General features: G+C 35.6%; 1 protein-coding gene across 10 annotated transcripts in view; it reads right to left on the bottom strand.

Annotated features, from left to right (window-relative positions):
* Positions 1 to 3: 3 nt before the first annotated feature.
* SYNJ1 (synaptojanin 1) overlaps positions 4 to 24,944 on the bottom strand; it is a 69,014-nt gene continuing 44,073 nt past the window's right edge. For 2 of the 10 annotated variants that reach the window (XM_042788869.1, XM_042788873.1), the window contains exons 22-33: positions 24,565 to 24,643; positions 23,360 to 23,522; positions 21,119 to 21,325; positions 19,984 to 20,112; positions 19,342 to 19,380; positions 14,181 to 14,228; positions 12,469 to 12,507; positions 12,304 to 12,374; positions 8,586 to 8,694; positions 7,662 to 7,870; positions 5,300 to 5,323; positions 3,089 to 3,199 (exon numbers count right to left, since the gene is read on the bottom strand). In XM_042788869.1, coding sequence (XP_042644803.1) covers positions 5,303 to 5,323; positions 7,662 to 7,870; positions 8,586 to 8,694; positions 12,304 to 12,374; positions 12,469 to 12,507; positions 14,181 to 14,228; positions 19,342 to 19,380; positions 19,984 to 20,112; positions 21,119 to 21,325; positions 23,360 to 23,522; positions 24,565 to 24,643 — 1,114 coding nt within the window. In that variant the 3' untranslated portion in view covers positions 3,089 to 3,199; positions 5,300 to 5,302. Of the gene's footprint in view, positions 3,200 to 5,299; positions 5,324 to 7,661; positions 7,871 to 8,585; positions 8,695 to 12,303; positions 12,375 to 12,468; positions 12,508 to 14,180; positions 14,229 to 19,341; positions 19,381 to 19,983; positions 20,113 to 21,118; positions 21,326 to 23,359; positions 23,523 to 24,564; positions 24,644 to 24,944 lie in introns of all 10 variants that reach the window. The other 8 variants (XM_042788871.1, XM_042788874.1, XM_042788872.1 and 5 more) reach the window with 6 other exon arrangements.

The raw sequence follows: 24,944 nt of genomic DNA, 5'->3' as shown, positions 1-24,944 counted from the left end.
TTAAAGAGCAGATACGTTTATTTCAGGAATACACCACCGCCTTCCCGCGGGCAGATACGGAATGTTGCAGCTCTGGCGCAGGGTACAGCCAGAGAGATATGTGCGCCACAAGCAGGAACATCCTCACATTTAACAGAGCAATTTACCACAGGGAACACAGAATTCATGAGAAAAGTTTTGAGCGCTTCTAATTTTAATTCTTTGTATCTTCAGAACTTCTGCTAGTAATTATTTTCATTAGTACACGTTACAGCGGTTAGCTATATATACACAGACATACACACTATATTTTTGGAGCATTTCTTGCGATCCTTGCAGTAGGTTGCTGTCAATCTCCGTAATCCTGTAAAGTGTAGAGGTGCTGTATACCAGGTCTAGTTTAAACAGTAGTTTTTAATCACTGTAATTAAATATTCAACAGAGAACATATTTATCACGTAACTCCCACTAGCAAAAAGTTTCCCCCCAAAAATTGTTTTGCTAATGTAAGAATATACCAAAACACCAATCACACATATGTTTATAGCAACAGTTTAAAACAAGGTAATTCACATACTGAAGCACAAAGAGTACAGTACCACTGCTGTTAAAAATGCACAAGTACTGTTTAATGACCTGAACAGAAAAAAGCACAATATAAAACTCACTATCCTCACTCCTCTATACAACTGCAGCTCATGGCTAACCATATACACTGTTTAAAGGAAGAGTGGATTATTTTATAAATAATGTTTTGATAGCATTTGAGAACTTAAAAAAAAAGAAAGTGCTGTCATTGTGTATTTTGCTGATATAAATACGCTGCTAGTATGCTGTGTTTCAGTCCCTGGTTTTGCAGAACCAGTGCAGTTTGCTCACAAGTAAGCCAATGCGTGTAGGCATATATATTTGCAGTCCCCCGAGAGGCGACACTGTTGTGACACATTTTGCTTTGGATGAAAGTATGCAGCTGCATATACAAGTTATGTCCTAAGACACTGCGAATCGTAAGGAGAACTGCAGGGTTTTATAGCATTCATAAATGGAGTTAAGGAAATCAGTTATTTCAAATTGCTTCAAGGTAACAACATACTGTATTTTATGTAATCTCGTGTGAGCTTGAGAAAAATCATAAAAGCAGAAAGAGTTGCGTTTTTATGGCGTAATACGCAGAACTGTGACTTAACCTTCACAAGCCTCAAAGCAGCACCACACAGAGGATGGTCCCTGTCTCTGGATGAAGAGTTGTTACTCATTTAGTTTTAACTGCAGAAGTGACAGAATTAACCACAAAGGTGACTGTTCAGCTCAGAGAATTACTGTTCTCCTGTTTTCTTTGAAAGCAAGATTTTAAAAATACAGCAGTAAGTCTAGTAGCTGGGGAGGATGCCGAGCAGACAGCCCAATCACCTAAGATGACTTTCTCTTTCTCTGATGCTGTAACTTGGCTGCTGATCCCTTCACTCAGGTCTTTCTATAGGACAAGAAAGCCCTTCCAACGTGCAAAAGAGAAGAGTGGGACAAGCCCACCCCAATATGTTGTCTGCAACTGGTAAAGACTGCTTTGTATTCCAAAACCCAAGGGGAATTTTTTTCCAGATGTTGAGGGGAAAATGTGTTGTATCAGTTGTTTCTGATTTGTGGAAAAAAGTATCTTTTAAATAGTGATGAATAAATGGATGATGTGGAACAACTATTCTGAAGTAATGCTAGTGAGTACATGTCACAATAAGATTTAATAGCTGAAATGTACTGACACAGAAAATTAAAGTCAAATATTGAATATATTAATACGCAAAGTTTTGTTTGTATTTTGAAATTAAACTATTTTTTGTTGTGCTTCAAATTCAAATATAAGCCTTACAAATATCCATAGCTTCTGTTATAAATTAAACAACTTCTAAACAATACTTGTCAACATTCAAATCTCAATAAACTTTGGCAGCTCTTTGGTAAATACTTATAAATATCAATTAACAAAACAGCAAAAAGGGAGTGGGGAGGCTACCAGCAGGGAGACTCTATTTTTGAAATTCCATGAAGGGGAACAGAAATGAGAGTGCTCCCTAAGCAAAAACTATTTCCAAGATTGGTATATTTTAATGAGATTAGTAGCTCATCCTTTTTTTTCTCTGTCTATTCAAATACTATTACATCGGGATTTTAATAAATTGCAGACAATTTTTTGTGCTCTACCATATATACATATTCAAAATTTATACACAAACAATAGTGGCTGTTTATGAGTAGAGTTAAATTTCAGTGCATTTGACAATTAATTATTGCACACAGAATAATCTCAAATGCCCAATTATTCTACTGGATAAATGTAGCAACAAATATAGCCTCTTATATTTTTGAACATCTATCTTTCTGTAAAATCTTGTGTTGGTGACACCTTAGGTGCCAAAGAAGTGAAAGGATCTGTGGGGGACCTGTTGCTGGTTATTCGTGATGGTATAGGAGGTGCAGGTGGTCTTCTTGCTGGCATTGTATAGAAGCAATCAGTAGAGCTTTTATTCCAGTCATTATCAAAGTTGAAGTCTGAACCTAGAAAAGTCTTTTGCTCAGTGTCCAGCAAATCTGGAGATCCAGCTGACCTCCTGGAACTGAGTTGCTTAAAATCTGGAACACTTTTAAATGGCTTTAGCTTTACATGGAAATTCTCCTCCTCCTCCTCAAATGTTACCCATCCTTTTGGCTGTATGTTTTTTACCATGAGAGATTTACTTCGCAAGCAAGAAGTGTTTTCAGATGCATCAACAGAAAATACAGGCTTGCTTGTATTACAGCTGGGGGGATTTAGAGAAGGGAAAGGATTGCAAGCGGCACGTCCTTCTAGTAAATGTGAAGTTATTTCAGACTCTTGTGTTTCCGTTCTAAATGGGTTTCCAGCATTAGGAGTTCTTTCAGTGAATGGATTCGTGCAGTTCAGACCAGTAATAAATGGATTTGGAGAGCTGCGCTTATGTTCCTGCGATGTGTTAAAGGTTGGAATAGGAGGCATTGCTGGCATGCAATTTACAGTATTCAGAGCATCAGTATTTCTTTGTGTTGCTGAAGGCAACTGCATCAACTCCTTTTGGTTTAAAGTCGGAACAGGTGATGTTCGAACAGACCTCTGCATCTTTGACACAAGCAGCTTAAATGACAAATCTTCAAAAGGGTCACTGTTTAACTGTGTTTCAAGTTTAGTGCCGTATGTTCCATTTGTTTTAATCTGGAAAGAAAACAGGGTGCTTAGTAATCATGTGACTGGCCATTTTAAGATTATTACTAACTCCCCACTTCTCACTCTTCTAAGAGAAGAAAAGAAGCTCTTGGTCTTAAACTCAAACTTCAATATAATTCAGTTTTAACCTGTACAATGCACTTGTAGTAGAATGATGGCCTTCTTTTCTGAAAAACAATAACCCTTAGACCCTTCTCTCTCTTAAAGCTTACTAGTCATAAAACACAGTTTCCCCCCTTGTTCGTTGATGCAGCCTGAATCTACTTCATGCAGGTCAGAATCCTAGCCAAAAGCACAAGCAGACATTGCTTAAGAAAATTTTTAAGAAACCTGGGAAATGATGCTGTATTCTAAACAAGTGATAACCCAGCACAAATATGAAATAAAAAGCTCTAGGTTCCATTGCTTGAGAGTTTATAGCACTGATGTTACAAGCAATATTTAAGCATCACAATGAAAGGAAAAATTAGTGTTGTTAGTATATGCACTTCAGACATTCTGTGTAGACATATGCACCTGTAGGCATCTCCAGTGCTGCCTGACATGTGAAGGTACAATCATCGGTTTGTAGTATTTTAAAATGGCAAGTTATCATTGTTTAGAATAATACCAAATGGAGAAGAGAGAGTTTTCTCCACAGAACTTCTCATCTTTTAAAAACAAAATATCCCTGCTTTTATAAATTTCTTCAAACAACAACAATGCAACTTTTATACCTTGTAACAACTGCCCAAAAATGTAGAATATATAAACTTGTTCAAGCTACCACACTGACAGAACAGAGTTTGGAGCTTCCCCTTACTAAATGATTGCAAGGAATTAAGCTTAAGTCAAAACACCTTCTGAGAATTCAAATTTCACAAACCAATTTGTCATTTTAACACATCACCTTAATATACCCAAATAGTTTAGATATTTAGCATGAAAATTCTGTTAACTAATGTTTTGTTGAACTAGGACGCTAGCTAAAACTATCAACTAAAATCCATATTATTATAGCCTAACCTCAATCTTTAAACATCTTGTTTTAACTGCATTTACTGTCAATAGCTTGAGGTATGTCTCCACATATCTACTGCATAAGCAGCTATGCAAAAGTAGTCTACAGGCTTTAGAAACTCTCGGAAATAGTAAGACTATTTTAAGTTTTTGCCAATGTATTCAACATAGCAATTTATTTTAGAAAACCTGCAGTTGTAGCTTGAATTGGTTGGCAGGAGAAACAAAGTATGCTGGCAGCAACGCATTTGCTCTGGTGTTTTTTTTGAAACAACAACATTGGTTACATGCATCTCTGGTACTACTACATCAGAGAGTTTCTCAAATAGATGAGGCCTAATGTGACCAAACCATAAATACAATAGTTCAATATTGGTATTTTTATATGTATATACTAAGTGGAAAATTTAACATTATTTGGAAGATGTTAAAACAAAGGCATCAAGTAACTGAGGGGGGAAATGTGAAAAATTGTAAATCAAATGTAGCTTGGCACTAGCTGGTTAAATCCTGTGTTTGTTAACCAACTAATCAAAAAGTACAAGATCCCACAGAAACTATGAATTCCAACTGCTCTCTATTGTAAGCAAAAATTTGCCTGAATAATTCTGGCAGCAAATGCTTTTAAAATTGTAACAAACAGTCTATTTTACTTTGGGTAACAGTAAATTCTCTGTTCTTTGAGAAATATGAAATATGGGGTTTATTTTGAAAAAACTTTGGCAGAGTAATTGCATCAAGATTTATTTGTATTAGAGAAGAATATTAACTCCAACACCTACTCATTTTTTTCTAAATAGACTGAGACCAGGAGGTTCAGCAGTGACTCAACAACATACGTGAGGTTCCAATTGTTCCATAAAAGATGAAGCAAGATATTTGCTATGGTGCTAATAAATATAGTTAACAGTATCAATTTTAATTGCATTATGAAAGGAAAAAGCAAACCATGGTATGACAGTCATTCATTAACACAGACAGGTGATTTTTAACGTGGATGAGACTGTAGATGTATGAAAACAAGATTCATACATCTTTTCTGCTTGAATAGATGGAGACCACATACAAGATTGGTAAATAGTCAGATACCTGTTACCCTGATGGTTGCTCCTGCTTGTGAAAGAGAAACAGACATCAAAGGAAAGAAAATTAGGAAGAAAATCCAAGTAACAACAAAGCAACCTCATGTTAAAAGTACTTTCACAAAGCCATTTTTTGAGATATGAACACAAACCAAAAATATTTATTACATTCTATATTAAATTTTTGATTTATGTTGTATTCTATTGTAAGAATTGTAAGCTCTACATTGAGTCAAGTATCAGCTCAAGCCAATTCTAATGTTATTTCCATACAGACATTCACTGAGCAGCTGATTGAGCAATTTTTTGAAGACTGATTATAAGAATTTGACTACTGATGGTCTAATGCTAACCATCTACCTATTAACATGAAAAGCACTATAGCCCTCATTCTGGGAACCATGTTGGTATAAAGAGTCATCTATAGTGATAGTTTTTCATGCTGAAAAAAAAAATAAGGCTTCTCATTCAATCGAAAACCAAAATCTCCTTAATTTACAATAAATAAAATCTATTTAAAGTAGCTACCTTTGTTTTCTAATGTATTGTTTGGTAACCTATAGAGTCCCAAGTATTCACACTGTAACATACAAGCAATTATTTTTATAAGGAGAGATTTAGGATCTTAAATATCACAATCAATCTTTGAATCAAAAGATGGGCTTGGAATCCACTCCCTTGCAAAAGACTTCGTATTTATTTAAAGACCTTTTCTGAGAAAACTTCATATTTACAAATTATTTCATTTCTTGATTATCAACTATTTAACTAAACTAAAAGAAAACAAAAAACAAAAGGGAAATAAAAAACCTAAGCTGGAGACAATAAATGAAGCTCAGAGTGGGTCATCCTTGTAATTGCTTAGCCTGCATTAATCAAAGAAATCTGATTGCAGAGAAAATTATAGCTCCTTGAACTAGTCTTAAACTATCTGGGTTGGATATTGATAACAATATAGCCATAGCAGTACACAGCTCCATAACCAGTTTACAGTGTTCTTAAACATATTTTTGATCACTTTGTATACACACAGATAAATGTAATTTTCATAATTTTGAAAGAACTGCTTGCACCTCTTTCACAAAACGATCAGTGGTAAAACTACATTTAGGAAAGGTGAGGCTTTCCAAAGTGGCACAATGCAATCTGTTTCTCTTCCCAAAATTGGTGCATTCTCAAGTACCTTATGCCTCCATGTATATTCTCTGCTGGCAACACTTTGTACTTGCTAACAAATTACAAAAAGTCCTGATATTCTACCTGTATATTCAAAAATATCCTCCATTTTTTGGCTTAAGTTTCCAAAATGGAAAGAAGTTAACAGGCAGACAGAGAGGTTCAGCAGAAAGAAAGGAAGAGCACCGAGGACTGAGTTTGGCTGCTTCATTGTGCTACAAAATAGGTATTAACTAACTGCTTTAGTGAAAATGGGCTTCAGATGTAGAGATAAGGTAAAACCTAAAATACTGATGAAAACTTAGGTAGTCGTAAATATCCACAGCTGAGTTTATGTTTAAAAAAAATGAACACCAGAAAACAAAACCAGAAATTTACTCTTGGTAAGAAGTGAGAACAAATCCATCAGCTTCAATAAATTGTACTTTTAATCAAGTAGTGTATTGTCTGGCCTAGCACCTGATGTGAAAACTAACAGCACTGGCCTTTGGTGAAGAAGTTTAGCCTTATGTATATATAGACAACACTGAAAAACTATTTTTGCGCTTTTTAAACAGTAGTAAGAAACTATGACTTTTCCTTTTTTTTTTTTTTTTTTTATTTTATTTGAAAGTAACACTCTAAATAGTCCCACAGAACAGAGTGGTAATGTTACTGGATTAAATTTTCATATTATTTTGGTATGTTTCTATATTTTAATTGACACTGAGGAATGGGGAGAAATAATTAAATATCTATCAGTACTGTCTTCCTTATCATCACCACAAAGCACCACATCATGCAATCTGTTAAGTTTTCTTTATAATCAAAACCTGTGTTAGGCAGTTACTATACAGTTCAAGTCATGCATGTATCATTATAAAATTAAATTTCTTAGACTGTGTACTTTTCCATAAAAAAATGTCAAATGACAACACAATTTTAGGACCAAACTGTCCAGAAGTTGTAAGTCTTCCTTAAGAAATCTTAAGTTAAATGTTTAGTATTTAAGATGTTAGTTATCCATAGGCAATACATAGGCAATTAAGTGTTAACCTACTAGAGCCTGATAATCTTTGAATCCAGTCTTTTGGCCTTTATTTTTGTTGTTTGCTTGCTTTAGGAGTTTTTCACAAATCTACAGCACTCAGTACAAGCTGTGTTAATTTACATAATGAGAAAACATATATATATATAAGGTCTTTTTTACTTACCTGCTTCTGTGAAGGAGCAGATTCAGAAGGCAAACTGTGAGATGATCGACTACGAGGCGGCGGCTGTGGGGGTTCCAGACTCTGTGGGGCACTTGTCTGAGATGGGTGTGATGCCACAGGTATCAGAGGCTCCTGCATCCTTAGCGCAGGTGGTGGCTGAGCTGGTCCAGCAGCCTGAGGCTTTAGTGGTTCAGGAAGCAACGGTGAGCCTGCAAGTATATTTGCAGTGGTTTTCATTGTGAAGAATTGAAATAGGAATCTTAAGAATGGCATGAATGAGAACATGTGGCTGTGTTCTGTCTGAAGCACCAGACAGAACTGTGGAAGAAGAGGCTGTAAGAACAGCTGGTGTTCATGGCAACTAGAGTAGAAGTTACCAAAAGCCCAGCATATCTCCATTAAAAATTGTTACTGTGGAGACAAAATAGAGAACCAGGAACCATGTCATTTTAAAATGTACTTCGGTTGTATTTAAAAGTATTTTAAAACACTATTATAAAATGCATATTTTGATATTAAGACAATTTTAAAAACTCTTTAAGTTTAGGAAGTCGCTTTGAGAGTAAAACATAAACATTATTCCAGGTATTATGATTACAAAGCAACCAGTGCAGAGAATGGTCCCGTGATCAACATGCGATAGGACACACCAAGGTGCTCAGACCACAACACAGCAATCTGATCGAAGTTTCTCTTGCTTGTGTGAAATCTATGGGTCTAGATCTCATCTGACTGCTGCCTATTATCTGATAAGGTTTTACAATATTTGTGGATGATTAGCAGAAACTGCCAAATGTTACTACGTTCAAGAATCTCAATTTCTCGTGAAAAATGAAGACTTCTGTTGAAAACAAAGCATTCAAGCCAAACAAAACCTCTGCACTGAATAGTGACATTTATATTTAACTTCTAAAGTAAACATACCCCTTGGTGGTTCAGCTGGTTTGGTCTGAGTTTCGGGTGCTGGTCTTCCCCCAGAGGGACGGACATGGCTTTGTGGTGCACTAATAACTCCAGCTCGAGGTGGAACAGTCTGACATAATAATTGTTAAAAAAATATTTTAGTTCTATTTTGGATCTGTAGTTATCTACTGCTAAATGATTTAAGATAATTAGGACCCTGTGAAAAATAAATCATTTGGTAAGAGTTGCTGAGCTATTTTTTTATGCACATATAAAAGCAAAGAATATATTCTCAAAACATTATGTGTGTTCAATTCAAAGCCAAGGATTTTTACAACAGTCTTCAACTCTATATGAATATATACCTGTGCAACAATGTTAGAAACACTTAATATTTTCTTAGTATTAGTAAGTTAATTTTACCAAAGTCTGCAAATTGTTGTAAGCAACAAAATCAACAGCAGCAATTACTTTATTTGGAGATCTTGTAAGGACACATTGATAACCCACTGTCAATGCAGACCGTAGACACCATCTACCTTTTAGGCTATAATTGTAGCCTGACATTTTCAAACAGCAGCTACAGTTAATTTTATATAGTGAAAGTCCAAGATATGCATAAAAGACCATGGTTAATTCTTTTATCTGAAACTTATGTTTGCTAACTGTAAGGCAGTTACTCCTGTTCCTCAGCAAACAGTATTAATGAAACATACATTCTGCCTCATCTGAAGGCTGGAGTCTTCCCAAACTTTCTGGAATAGAAATTACTGTGCTGGGAACAGAATTTCTGTCATAAAACAAAATTTAAAAGTCTACATCAGTATTTAAAGAGAAATAGGAAACTACCCCAGATTGCAACTGAAGCTGAGTGAATTACAAACACCACACTTGAAAGCTGAATGTAAAGCATTAGAATGAAAATGACATATTTCAGGTGGAGGAAAAGAAAAAAATATCATGAGGCAAGATAGTTTGTAAGATTTGAGTCCTGTAAAATTTTTGTGTACTTGATATATTCTGAAATGATCTTAGCCATAGTGGATGTTCTCAAAATAGTTTTCAGAGCAAACTCCATTGTACTATTACACATCTCCCTACACAAACATGATTTAAAAAAAAAGCAAAGAAACTTCACCACTACAAAACAAGTATCATCCTTGATCTTACTCTTACTAGATGTATGTAGTCTACTTCGAAGACTTTGTATAACAGCCGATTCATTATGCTTGGCTGAGTCCATTTAACAACATTCTAAATGCTTTAAACCACCTAACCTCTGAAATACCCGTCTTCCCTTTAATTGTCAAGACGCATTTTGTCATTTCTTTGAATATTCTGAAGGTAGGCAGAAAAATGATTGGATTAAATTGCCAAAATGTATTAAAAACCAACCAACCAACCAAACAAAAAAAAAACAACAACCAAAAACATCAAAAAAAGAACAGAAAACAAACAGAAAGGAAGTCTAAAATAATCCTCAGGAGCGGTGAGCGGGAAGCAGCGCCCACCGTGGCTACTGTCCCTGGTCCTGAAATCCTAGAAATGAAATGCTGCCCCAAAACCAACCCAAGAAAAAGGAAAGAAGTCAACTCAGGAAATTCAACAAGGGTTGAGCTAAGGCTTGAAAAGCCAAGCAGATCTTAGGAGACATTTTTTCAGACCTTCTATTACATTCATTTGGTTGGTTTGTTGTGGTTTTTTTTGTTTGTTTTGGTTTGCTTGGATTTTTTTTAAAGAAAATCTCAACGTCTACAAATTAAGAGATGCAGTCAGCTTTGTCTTATCAAATTATGCTGGCAATTGCAGCACCACGGCTCTTTCTGGAAATTTTCAAGCAGCTCTAACTGTAGACCAGCCCGGGTGTTGAAAAGCACAGCACAAGAGAATAGTACTGCTTTTTTTCTGTCTTGACAATATGAACAAAAATTCTTGCACTTATACCAATTCCAAGATACTGGTGGATTCTAGTCAATTCTGTACACCAAATTTTTTTATTGAATTATTTTGATTTAGAAATGGCAACTCCTGTGCTGGCTTGAGACTACAAAAAAAAAGAAAAAACAAGTGAGGCACATGGTAATAAATGAATACATTCTCTCCTGTGTATACCATATTTTCTTTACCCAAATTTAAAAAAAGGGTGGTTTACATTTCTGAGAAAATAACAAAAAAGTTCAAAGATCAAGAACTGTTCACTGTGAGAATCATTCTCTTTGAGAAAAATGAATCAGCAAAATGTGATTTCAGTGGTGGCTTTCAACAGTAGTTTTCAGTGATTTCAATACTGTACAAGAGCACAATAGAAATGGCAATACCAGTAAGGTACAACTCCTTTAAGCTCTACAAGAACTACAAGAACTCTGATATTTCTGCACAGCTGGCAACATTCTTTTGTTTCTTGGTCATTTAAAATGTGGAAAAAGACTCTACAACCTTTTATAAAACAAATTTGTACTGATGTAACTTAAGCTCTTGTGGTTAGCTGCATCTTTATTTTAATGACTTATTCACACTCTTTCTCTCATTCACAACAGCTGCTCTATTGCTTTACCTGAAAGAAAATTATGAAATTAAAGCACAGGTGCTGTATTTGTAGATAGGTCAGAAACCTCATCAGTATCTATCACACTGACATTTATGCAAGCAGAATGCTTTTCAGCCTTTACTAAAGACTCAGGTGTGCTTTCCATCCTGACCGTGTCATTGTGAACATTATCCCAATGAGAATAGCAAAATGCCTTAGAGAAGGAAACCAAATGACCAAGAAAACTGGTAAGAAAGAGCCAACTTCTGCTGCTTTTTAGCCTATAAAATGTCCAGGTATAAAGAGGTACAATCTAAGTCAAAAAGCTTGGTACTGCCACAACAGTGGGAACAAAGTTAAGCACAAATAACGTGGTTGATGTAGATATAGAAAGAAAAGTCCTTTGTACTGCTGCAAAAATTCTCTCTGAAATATGCTGCAAAGTCTAAAGAATTATCAACGAACAATACCATTTCTTATAAATTCTTTAAGATGATCTATAGCTAATTAAAACATTTATTCCTTCTCTAACGCAAGGCTCCTACTTGCTGCTAAGAGAAATAAGGCAGATGTCTTCCATCTCCTGATTTCTTGCTTGTCACAAAGCACTCAAGCACCCACAAATCCTTCATTCACTTCCTGCAGTTCCTTTCCACAATAGAAGAATGAAATGCAGAACTAACATTTGTTGAATATTTTGTTGAAACAGTGGAACGTTTCATTTTTACACGAAGACCTTTACCAAAATTAATTTTTAAAACAAGGTACAAAATTCCATTACACATCAAGTAATCAGTAATATAATATATCAACTGCCTGCAAGCAATTAACTGCCATCAGGATATACATTTCAGCACAGAGGATAATGCATTTTATCATATCAAATCAGCAACATAGTCAACAGGAACATATAATACAAAGAACAACTTTGCAGTTTGCAGTTATTTGAAAGTGGATGTAAAATGTGGTATTATTTGGAAGCCTGTGAAGTGACTGCATAGAGTGCAAAACAATAAAAGTCATGTCCAGTATATATATTCTGGAGTATTTTTAGTCAGCAGACAAGAATTTCTGAGGAAATTAACTCATATAAGCTGTAAAATGACTTGTCAATTTTGCAGTTTTCTTATATCTGTTACGACTTATAAAAATCCACCATCAGCATAAAAAAACGTAGAAACTTAGGAGAAAAATTAAAGACAGAATACCTACCGGTCTGGTTGTACCATATCCAGCAGTTCCTGTGCTTGATATTCCAGTTGAAGGTGGAGGCTGACTACGAACTGGAACAGATATTAGAGATGACTGACTTAGAACATATTTCAAAATCAACTTCTTTCTGTATTATAATTAGTACAAAGCATGTATCTGTATTACCTAAGTTATCCTTTCTTTGTGTTCCAGGACTTTTTTGTGCTTTGAAGCATGGAAAAAAAATTAATTATCTTTGTTAGATAAGCTACAACAAACAGGTATTATATGACAATGGTACATTATCACTAATGGAAATGGCAGCAAAAAGACATTAGTGATTTTTTTTTTTTTCAAAATTGTTATGTACTGAAGTCTATCCATCAGCTAAGCTGTTGCTCTAGCACACTCTGATCCCATGGCACATGTGAAGTAATTTGACCCTTCTAATTACAAATTAAGTCAAATTACCTCCTATCTGTTGCAAGCTAAAGATACCCACTTGTGCAGGTACCCTGTGTTCTCAATCGTGCTATAAGTTGTTTTGTTTTGTAGTATATTCTGCAAATATTCTAACAGGAGTCCTTTAAAACAAAAAGAACTGATGTAACATGCTGATTCAAGAAATCATGCGATCAGAAGAGTACATGTGTAATTATACATGGCTCTGCAATCTACAGAGTCTACATCAAAGTTCCTGAACCTACTCTCTTTGTGTATGGGATAAATATATTACAGCACCAACCTCAACATTTACATGCTGATGCTAATGACAACCTTGTATGCAACATTCAAGTTGTGAAGTGCAAGATATTAAAAAATTTCCTTTACCTCGGACAAGTGCACAATTTGTAACAGGCAAAGAGCTTTAGGATTCTGGTTTGTGTTTCTGTTGCCTATTTCCCAGGAAGGTAAAATCACCATGTCAGTTAGAGTAACTGGAAGGAATACCTATGTGGTACATAAGACACTTAGTTTATCAAATTGGCTTCCAGTTGTCAGACAAGCCTGCTTTCTTAGAACCACTTAGAATGGGTTTCTGGGTACAGTTCTCTGTAATGCAACTTGTACCCTGAGCAACCTGGTGCCAGTTTACCCTACTTTGAGCAGGAGACTGGACTAGATAACCACCACAGCTTCCTTCCAACCTGAACTATTCTATGCATACAGCGATTTTGCCAATTTAGAAAAATGATCCAGCAATATAGTCAAAATTAATTGTAGTATACAGGAGGACAATCTTGACTGTCACTATATTAGTATTTCTATTACCATACCTGTATTTGCTACAAAGGGACACATTCCTGAGGGGATAAGAAGAAACCCAAAAACATGACTCTACTGGCATAGCTAAAACAGGATCCATTCAGCATTATACGCACATATTCCAACTAGAATAATGCAAGAGAAATGCTTCTCGTAAGTGTGTTGCATGTACATTTAGGTATCAGAAACAAAATACCTACACTGTGCTCTTTAGAAAGAGACAAAATATTAAATTATAGGCTAAATTATTTAAATGGAAGTTTATCTCCCCAAAATATATGAACATATTGGCTTCCTAGGTTCCCGATTTAGTTACAGGTATAGGATTTACTCTTGCAATCATTCAGCTACAGCTTCCTCTGAGAGTCTGCCTTGAAAGCAATCTTCTTGATTAGTGCAGTCTAAGTTTTCACTTCATTTTTCATAAATGAAGACTGCCTTCTATAACAATTCACACCATCACTGAAAAGCAGGAAGCAGCTTGACTGTCTGAAAACTATGTTATATCAAAGAAGAAAGATCCTACACAGTAAAAACCTTCATGAAACCACCTTTAGTATCACAAGGGCAATAATATTACTCAGGTATTAAATTAGAAATCCATTTCTATAATACAAAAAGTGTTATGTTACCTTCTACTTCTCTCCTAGCTACCCCAGGACTGGGAGGAGCTCCAAGACCTTTTCAGAGAAAGAAGAGAAGCTGTACATTGCATAAGAAAAGCAGTAGATTGAGAAAGTAAAACCAGAAAAGAACACTGCCACAAGACAGCTTTACATAATTTAAAAATGGCCTAGCTAGATTGTAGGTTACTTGTAGGAGATAACTGTTTGTAGCAGCATTGGGAAACCAGACTGACAGGAATTAGAGATCAGAAAATACAATCATGTTTAGAAACATGCTGTTATTTCAAATTTACATTATAGTTAAAAGATAATTTACTTTCTTCAGTATCCACTTTCCACAAACTTTTGTAAATTCAGAATGATATTAAATGTCAGTCTTGAGACTCTTCTAAAGCAGAGCACATACCTATACTCAAACACTTGAAAATAAACAGGTACATCAGTTATACCCTGCAACATCAAGTCTGCTTCCTGTAATTGAGGAGAATACTACATAGTATGTTTCTGCCCAGACTACATTTGAATAGCAATTTTATGGAAGCAATAAGTTTCCCACTATATGTAATGTATTGTATCCTACAGAAATGTATCATTAAGTTATCTCCAAGCAGCACTCTGTACTTGGGAAAGATGTATCAACTGGTGCACAGTAGATGTTACAGTTCAGATTGAGAGAAAGAAGATTTTCAATCATGCATAACCATGCAGAATTATTTTATTTCTGCAGTATGATCAAGCATATACCAGGTCCATAAAATTGTATGGCAAAAACATAGCAGGGCACAGATAAAACTAGACAGTATGCAAAGAGAAATCTTTAAGGCATGCGCATAGGAAAAAGTAACAGTAATATCTGGCAACTCTGGAGTGGCTCAAGTATAGAGGAAGGAAAGGGAGCCAGTGTTCAAAAAGCCTACCTTAAAAGCAACTTTTGCCTTAGCGATGACACAGCCTCATGCTTTCTCATCATGTGCCAATGTGTGGTATCTGCTCAGGAGCTCTCTATGATCTGGAAAGAGTGCTGTGAATTTTGTCAGATATGGGTGGAGGTGTCACTCAGAGTAGGAAGAGTGAAGGTTGCAGATGAGGCTGGTGTGTGATTCTCTCCAGAGATGTCAGATCTCTGGTTTTGCTGAACATCTGGTTCAAAGATGTTAAATACTAGCATATGTTATATATTCTGGGTGGGTTCCAGGCTCTTCCAATTGACATTAGATTTCTATCGCAAAAGTTTCTGACAGTGAACTATTCTGCCAGAGAAGGAGCACTGAGGAGGGATGAACAGAGCATGTTCATAAGGAGAGGGCACAGGAGGAGAGCACTGCCTGAGAACATTCCATTGCTTTCAGGTACCAGCGCTGCCCTTCTCCCATGCAACCCAGAGGAACCCTGGGGCAGAAAAAGCAGTGGTCATTTGTAAGCTATAAGAAGACTATCTGCCAACAGGAGGAAAATAAAGGGAGGTGGAAAGCAGCCCAACAGCATACAGGACACTCCTCTGAACCTTCTGTGTTTACAGAAACATAAAGCTAACTGTTCGTCTCAGAGCATTAATAGAAATGGACACAATAAACCTCTCCAAGAATAGGAGACTAGCCTGTTCATTTCACAGATCATCTGCACTTTCTCCTCCCAAAGCTCAACTTAGCCCATACTTTGAATCGGTATTTTCAGGATGCTCTTGTTGAGCCAATCTGGTTTTATGCAAGATTATTAATCAGGTCAACTCCTTTCAGGAGAAGGAAGGCAGAGGACCTCTCTGACCATAGCACATAGACATGTTCCTGTGTTGGTGCACTGTACAGGGGAAGGCTTCTGTGCATGAGGATTTTAAGAGGTTTTGCAAATTTTAAAATATTCATTATATGGGAGAGAAAGGGCATAAAGGTCAAATACCCCAAATCTCACTTACTAATAAGACTCTTCAACAGTAATATAGCAAAATTATGATGCTGTGATAATGCTATCATAATTGACATTATAGGAAGATTTTAAACTTAAGGATAGTGAAAAACATACACGTGAATCAGAAACACATTTTTGGGTATCATTTTAAGCTGTCACTGTAGTCTGCATATAGCTTGAAATCTCTATTGCAGTTCAAAACAGTATTTTGCAAGTAAAGTTATCACATACTTGTTTTAAATACTGTTTTAAGGAAAGGGGTTAGATTTAAACAGAAACAACAGGTAACTTATGCCCTGACATTGTTTAGACAGAGCTGCATGTTTTGCAAAGACTATGTTTACACATTAGCTTAATGGAAAATAAAGCAACCCCAACTTCTTGTAAAGTAAAATATGCATATATGCACACATGTGCACGTATATGTATATACATCTATATCTATACAAAACCTAGGCCACTTGCCTACATTTGAACAATACACTTACTATTTTAGCATTAAGGCTTCTTGTTTCTTCCATTACTGAACATTCCTTCTTCAGCAAGAAATGAGGAAAGGTGCTCTCCATATTTAAAAAAACCCCACAAAACAAAACAAAAACCTTTTTTCAAAATGACTGCCATACCCTAATGCATCTAAACAACCTGAACTCTCCTCTGAAAAAAACCCCAAAAAGCTACAAGGGAAAAATAAAGACATTGTATGGTTATTGCAAGGCTAAGTTTAATCTGTGACTATAAAAATCAGTGTACACTAACAAGTACTTGCTGCTTGGGTGCATGTATTTTCATAGCTTAACATTCATGCATTTCTTTTAATGTCAACTTTATTACTGTATTTTCTAGGTTTATTTCATTTATTTGGAGGATAATCACAGTGCAAACATAATGCATTTTACCCAAATTATTGCATATACTGAAAATACTCTGCATTCTCTCAATCTTAACTCCATTTTAACAGTTTCAACCAATGACAAAAGACAACTATAAGCCTTTCCTGTATTAATCAGGAAAAGTTTGACTAATACAATTAAAGAAAAAAACAAAACAAAACAAAACAAATGTTATTTTTTGACTTCAAATAATTGACAATTAGCAGGCTTTATAATTTTTAATGTCCTGTAAGAATTTACTCTGTAATGTATTAAAAAAAAAATCTTGGGTAAACAGAGTGCAACATTTTAATTTTTAACTACAAAAAAAACAGAGAGCTTATAAAATCCTCACTGGAAATCTTTTATAGTAGCAGGAGAAAAGCCTACACTTTACAAAGCCCTGCAATGAGTACATAGACTTGTTTCCTTGAATTCCAAGTTACTTCTGTTGTACAATATGACCAAACTCTAAAAAAAACTTAGATGCCCAAATCCTGCTCACATCTTCAAAGCATACTGAGCCATTAGAAGGAATGTTATGGGCACTGAAGGGAGTAAAGCACTCAGAGGGGAAAAAAAGTGTTAACACATGAGCAAAAAAAAAAAAAACCAACATTTCAAATGCACAACATTTTAAAGACATGATCAATGTCACTTTACATGTAATACAGAAGTCTAAAAACAAAGTTTGATACACTTATATAGTACACAGGGATATTTTCACAGTGCTTTAGGAGCCTTCATTCTAGGTAAGAGAAACAGATGCCATTTCCCCAAGCAGAATAACACACTGTGACATTTATACTGTTTCCAGTCCTGTGCTAGCTTGCTCAGGGTTAAGCTCAGGTACCGCTGAAAAGCAAAGCATTATGCCTTATAAATGTATGCCATGAGTGGAAAATGAAGAAGACAGAAAAAGTGGGATGAGCTTTAGGTCAGAACAATATATGAAAAAATAAACTACAATCTCTTTTAAAAGAGTGCATAAAAAGCAAGTGTGATGCCAGTTCCAATTCTTTATGGAAGGCTATGCTGGAAAAGAGGGTAAAAAAAGAAGGCTACTCTTTGCACAATTGAGAAGAACTAGGCAAAGAGGATTATGTCAGTGCACATAAAACTATATAGGACTGAAGTAGTACAATGAATTACATCTCACGTACGTTGCGCATTATGTATAAACTGGCTATTTTCAAAAACTTACGCATTTTAACTAATTTGAAATATTATGCCTTTGGCATAATAACCTCCTCAACTGTATCTGAGAGACATGCACATCTCCGCCTGACATTAGAATAAGTTAGCTGGTATTCATGTACTACGTAAAACAGTTTACTCATTTTCTGAGACTGCTCAAAACTTTTGAATTATTTCTCAAAAACCCTCTTTCCTACCACCTGAGTGGCAGTGTCTGAAAACCCATTAAGAAAGTATTTCAGAGCTGCTAACTATTCTCGCTCTATCCCATATATTAATGAGCTGACTTAAGTCCAAGCAGGACAGCTAGACTGAAGTGTGTGACAAAGAAGGACAAAGATCAGTGTCAAGAAGAAGCACTTCTCAGAACACGTGAGTCATTGTTACATGCAAAACCAGATCACACTGGAAAAAAACAAAACTAGCCTGAATGGTTGATAAGACCCTCAGCATTATTAAAAGGGAAGGAATTAGGGGAGAATTATTTCAGGATTTTGTTACTTTGTAAAGACCTGTAGCTCTTGAGTGCCTTCGAACTAACTGAATAAATTCCTTTGCTGAGTTTGCGTGTCTGAAGTACGTGCTAGTTCCAAGAACTATGGAAGATGCTTCATGTCTCTAGGAAGGGCTTAGGAGCACATTCCAGTCTTGGAAACAGAAAAGAAGCTATCCATATGTCAGCGTTCAGCTTAAAGACAAATATAGCTCAGTGATCTGGAGCTCTCTGTTAACTGGTGATCATCTGGGGAAGACTGTGCCAGACCGGCAGTAGTTTCAACTTGAACAATTAATTAACAGATAATCGCTGCAAGTAGCTACACTCACGATCCATGTTACAATGCTCCTTGTCATGGACTGTGAGGAAAAAAAGCTAGCCTCTTCACAACTGAAGACAGGTTTCTACTTTCACAGAAAAGTTAGCTGGGTGTATTTTGACCAGGACACAGTAATAAGAGCCTGGAACCACTTTAATCTCTCTGACTATAATGTACCAACTTCTGGAGAAATATTTTTTCACTAAAAAGTCAAATGTAATTCAGAGTGGGATACAAACCCCGAGAAAGAAATTACATTGACATTCAAGAATTACCCACTTTCATACTTTTGGACATCATCATATTAAGTATTGTCACAACAGACCACCATAGTAGTTTTTCTACGTAGTCATATTCGAAAACAATTAAAATCATTACCTCCAAATTCTTTTCTAGCAGGTGCAGGACTCCTACCGCCTTACAGTATTTAAGAAATGAATGCAGCAATAATGAAAAATATCAGTACAGTAAGAGGGAAGAAAAAGAATGAGAAAGTTAAAAATGACAGAGGTCAGTTTGTTATTATCGATGTTGCCCATATGCTTCTGAACATCCAGTTTCACTTAGTGCTCAACTGTTTACATTTTCAGTTGATCCAGATGAACTCTATATTAAAAACTTGAACGTGATAAAATGCATACATATTGATGCCAAAATTAAAGGAATATAAACCAATGAAAGCACAAGATTATTTATCTTTTATTTTAAAAATGAAGATGCTATAAAAATGAAAATGTTGAGTAAACACTAATGTAGGAAGCCCACATTTTTAAACTTTAAAACAAGTTTATAAAATTTTAAAACTTATTCACTAAGCAAAGACAGTAATATATAAATGGAACAGAAAAGTGCTGTTATTGCTATTAAATGTACCAACTAAATATTTTAATGAAAAAATGGTATGTTCCATTGAGCTCCAGACCAACAATACAGTATGTAGTTTGGGTGTGGACTTCAAAGTTCATCTCACAGACTTGAAACAAAATATTCCTGACCACCTGATATACATCACCACATTACCTGATGGCGGAGGCGGCCTCTGTGGTGGGGCAGGGCGTGCAGGAGGAGCAACGGGGCGAGGTGGTGGAGGACGCTTAGGCTCCAAGCTCTGAGAAGGCTCTTTCTGCTGGGGACCAAGCTGAAATTCAGCTGAAGAACATGACAGAAGACAGTGCAAAAATAAATCACTTGTACATTCTAATGACAGTAAAGCTTTTCTAATAGCAAGTTATTTTCACAGAGAGGACAGTCTGTCCCCAGCCCTGGAAACAATGATACAGAAGTATGCGAGAGAGGGAAAACAAGAGGAATAAATCAATGGTGAAAAGAAGCAGATTTCCTAAACAGAGATTTTTGTCTCATATGCTTTAATCAGTACATGCTTTTCATGCAATCCTGAACATTTTTACAAATTGCAGAGTTCCAAATTTTTATTTTGATCCTTATCTATGAACTAAGTGCTCTGGGAAAAAATGTCACAAGGGGAATTCTGAAGGCATTTTAGCAGTCTATGTAAAGTTACTCCAAATTACACTGAAATAAACTGTTCTAGAAGCCATTCCAAACACTAATTCTAAATGTCCACTTTGTCACTAAAATAAAGTTGTGTTTAAACAGAAGCTTTTGTATTCCATTTCATACACTCAATTGATAAATCTACTGATTACAATTTACATATTACAGCTGACAGAAGCATTAATTGAAATAGGCTGTGTTTGAAGAATATGACTAAAGTGAACTAGGATTATACTGACATATTGCAACAGAATTTTTGAACAGAGCTTTCAAATTAATTGCCTTAGAAAGCCCATTAATCACATAACTTTTTGAGATGTCTCTTTCATGATGAAATGCTGAAGAACTAGAGTGCGTTATGTAGTTTGCAGCAGCGTAGATCAGTGGACTGTACACTAAATAAGAGTCAGAAAACAAAGCTCTTCCACTGTCCATTAGGAAAACTGAGATACAAAGAATGAGGTGATTTCCCCAAGGCCACTTATGCCTAAAATGCTAGATAATGACAAGAATAGCTTTTTATATTAATCTAAAAGCTCTATCAAAAATAACCTATAAGCTAGTATTCTACCACCGGACCATACAGCTGCCAGACTGCAGAGGAGCAATAGCAGTGGTTGAGCAAGGTAATAATACACACTGTGTGTAGAAACAGGTGGTCCAGGAGCTTTTGTTGGTGCTCGGCTTGGTCTCACTGGGAGCGCAGGTCCATCTGACAGCGTAGGGGATTGACAGGGACTGGAACGTGGTGAGGAGCTTGGGGAGGTTCCAAGACCAGAGCTTGAAGTCGGCTGTAGATGCTGAGGAAGGATTTCTTCTACTTCAGCACTATAGTCATCAATGTCTCCTAAATAGTAAACCCCACCCCAAAAAAGAAAAAGCATGTAAAATAAAAGGAACAATAGTTACTTATTTTAAAAAGGGGGGAAATTATAAACTGATTCTGGGCATGAGATTTACTGCAAAAAGCCTTCAAGTTCCAAGGAATTAGCTCAACAACCAAAGTATGATTCTCGCATCATAAAATTACACATGAAGAATGCATCTGTACTCAAACTAGTTAAAAATACTCCAAATGCACAATATATATTATAGGTAATTATAGTAAGGTGGCAACTGTAATGTCGCTTAATCTAAGAAACAGTTAGCTTTACAAAGACCTTTGCAAGAATTATTTCCCTGGTTTGCAACAGATGGCAAGCTTGTCTTATCCTTCTTCAGAAGGCTGGGCAGAGGATTCCAAGATATTTGCTATTTGTAATATCTTCTGTTTGAAAAGGTGGAATGATGTTCAAAAAAAAAGGTTCAACATGAACATGCCTTTAAAAAGTAAATTGTCAATTTAGAATATTTTTATGTTGACATTCAAAATGCCTAAAATAGACAATTATCCCATCACACTCCACTAAGACCACAGTAATCCTTTCTCCCATAACTCCTAGGCTTGTCTCTCTTCAGGTACATGAATGACACACAAAGTTCTACAGAAGTTCCAGCTTCAACCCTGCACTGCTCAGCAGTAACAGAGTAACCAGGCTGCTAATTAGATACTAGCTCTTGACTCAAGAGGAGTCTCGTGGGATTTGAGATGTCACATTTTAAGGGAATCATACCATTTCACATAGGACTATTAAAAAAAGCAACCAATCACATAGGTGTCTAAATTGTTATGTTTCCTACCTGCACTGGAAAACAGATGAAGTATCTTATGACACCAAGACTAATGCAAATTCCAGCTTTTCATACAGGTTTCCCACATCTGTACCCTTACCAAAATGTATCTCCCTCTATGAAACACCTGTACAAAAAAACCCTCAGTCTACTCTTTCCAGTATGCAAAGCTGCCATATCTTTCCCTGAAGCTTTTGCAACATGTTTGCCACTAAGAAGCCTGGATAGAAATTCAAAGCAAATGAACTACTCAAGGTTAGAATAAATCAATATAGACACAATTACTACATCTAGAAAGTGCATCTGTTCAAGAAATTACAAAAAAACAACCCTGTAAAATACATTTGGAAATGCAATACACACAGGAAGAGTCAGCAGGTAAGGTGTGTGTGGGTTTTTTGCTGCTGTTTGAAAAACAGCTGTTTTATTTGCCAAGGATAAGAAGAATATATTTTAATGTAGAGAAGAGAGCGAAGCAGACCTTTCATAAAAGCAAATTAGTTAATAGATTAAAAACAGAAGTTGTGACAAAGTACATGGATTAGAAACATGCAAGTAAAGAAAAGGCAAAATGCAGAGGTACAATTGCTGCAACAGTGATACTCAGCAACTTGAGGATTCCGCTAGAAAAGTATGACATTAAAAGATATAAAAACCCTTCAGGGAAAATCCAAAACAGACAGAAACCAGCAACTCATCAGTGCTGAAGATCAGCTTGTTCCAAGGAACAACTGAGGATGAAGGTTTCCTTGACTGACTCTTATTTGCCTCCTTGCCAAAGGGACACCAAGAGGTACTTGGGGGGGGTAAGCACATCAACACTTAGCATGGGAGCTCCTTAGTCCTATTAATCTATTATGTGTATTGGCAAAAAAAATAATTGCTTTGCTCTATGAAGTTGTGTATATCCTGCCTATAGGGTGTCTCCATGAACAACAGAAGTTGCTTGAATGAAGTGCTCCTGAGAGTGTAAGTTACAGGATAAAGTCAGCAGAATAGAGAATGTCAGCAAATTAGTAAAACCTAGAGATACAGTGCAAACTGACACTGCTCAACAAGTGTTCAAGATACTGTTGGAAATAATGGGATTTCTAATTTATATGTTTTATACAGGCGTAAACTTCTTAAAGTACTGATATATGCATTAAATTAACCATATTATTTAGGACTGTAAGCATTTCAAAACAAGGAATACTTTATTTCAACAAACCTTCCATATCATAGTCTGCAGTAACCTCAGCATCTTCGCAAAGTAAAGTGGAGCTTGTCGATGAAGGCAGCCCAATATTAATCTTCTCTAGATTCATTTCATCTTCCAGACTTCTGATCCAATCGGGATTTTTCAAGCTTATATTTATAGTCCTTCCTTGTAGCTGAATTTCCAAAAAGGTATGTACAAACCAGAAATTGTTAAGAGTAAGAACATTATCATTCAGCATACTAAATTTAAAAAGAAAAAAATATATATTACTGAAAATATCACAAATAATGTTATAAGAATTTCTAGAATGAAACAATGACAGTGACATGTCACAAAAATTATTATGCTTTTAAATGTATTTAATTATCAAAATGAAATTGTGTGGTTTAAACTGTTAATTACAACTATTTAATATTTTTCTAAAGAAAAACTAATGTCTCTTAAAATTTTCCTTTTCAGTTAGTATGAAAGCTTCTGGTTTCTTTATTTCAATGGCAACACTACTTTTTGTAAAGAAAAACAGACCTGCTTATAAACTACATGAATAAAGTCATTTTTAGAGACTGATAAAACAGCACGCCTTCATTCTGAAAACTGACACATGACACTGAGCTCCTATCCTGCATGGACTGTCAGTGAAACTCTCAGCAAATGTGATGTTTGCAGATGGATCCTCACATTACAGAATCTAACAGGAACATAGATCATTAAGCATTTGAAGATCAAAACTAAAATTTTTACAGAGTTTCAATACTGTCCCAACGGAAGTAGATGACAGCTGAATTTTTGACATTTTTAAGTGATTGCAGTACAGGAGTGCTGAATTTTAAATAACTGCAAGCTATAAATATGATAAACTGGTTCATACTACAAACTCAAGGAAAAACCTCTGCTTTTTAAATCATTAAAAAAAAATTAAAATCCCTCATTTGATGAAGATGCCCCTCAATTGTTAGAGAATTCATTTCTCTATCAGTCCTCCTCCAAAAAATAAATTAAGTTTGGTACTTCTCTCAACTGGCTTTTGAAGCTCAAAATAATGCAATGTGGCTATCAAAAGTAAAAACCAAAGATTAGATGCAACAGACTAGTATGAAACATGAAAAAGTTTTAAGAATTAAAACCAAACAAACAAAAAACCCAACCCAGCCAAATATTCTTTAAAAAGTTGGATTTTCTCTTGCTGTATGCAGGTTCAGTAATTTTTACATTACCTCAGTACCATTCAAATTCATAGCATTCAAAGCAGAGCTTCCTTCCAAAAATGTTACCCACATCTTGTCTTCCACGAACCTGAAAAGTCCATTGGAAACAATAATTAAAATACTTTATCCTACCTAATAACTTTTGAAGCCCCTTATCTTAAAGCTTTTTCAGTATTTCACTTGATGGAGAAGAATTGTTGAGTTCATTAAAATATATATAATTGGCTAATAAGCTTTAATGAATGTATCCCTGCAACAACAACAAACAAGAACCAGGTAAATATCACACAGAGGAAGCACTGTCCTCTTAAAAATTATGTGACTACAGTTACACATTCAGTAGTAATCCTGTGGCTACAGGTTAGATATTTGTATTAGGTGTTCCACAT

The sequence above is a fragment of the Tyto alba genome, unplaced genomic scaffold, assembly GCF_018691265.1.
Source record: "Tyto alba isolate M040663 unplaced genomic scaffold, T.alba_DEE_v4.0 Super-Scaffold_14, whole genome shotgun sequence".
In the NCBI taxonomy this organism is placed as follows: domain Eukaryota; kingdom Metazoa; phylum Chordata; class Aves; order Strigiformes; family Tytonidae; genus Tyto; species Tyto alba.
The sequence above is the reverse complement of the archived record's forward strand: the minus strand, read 5'-3'. Positions and strand labels throughout refer to the sequence as shown.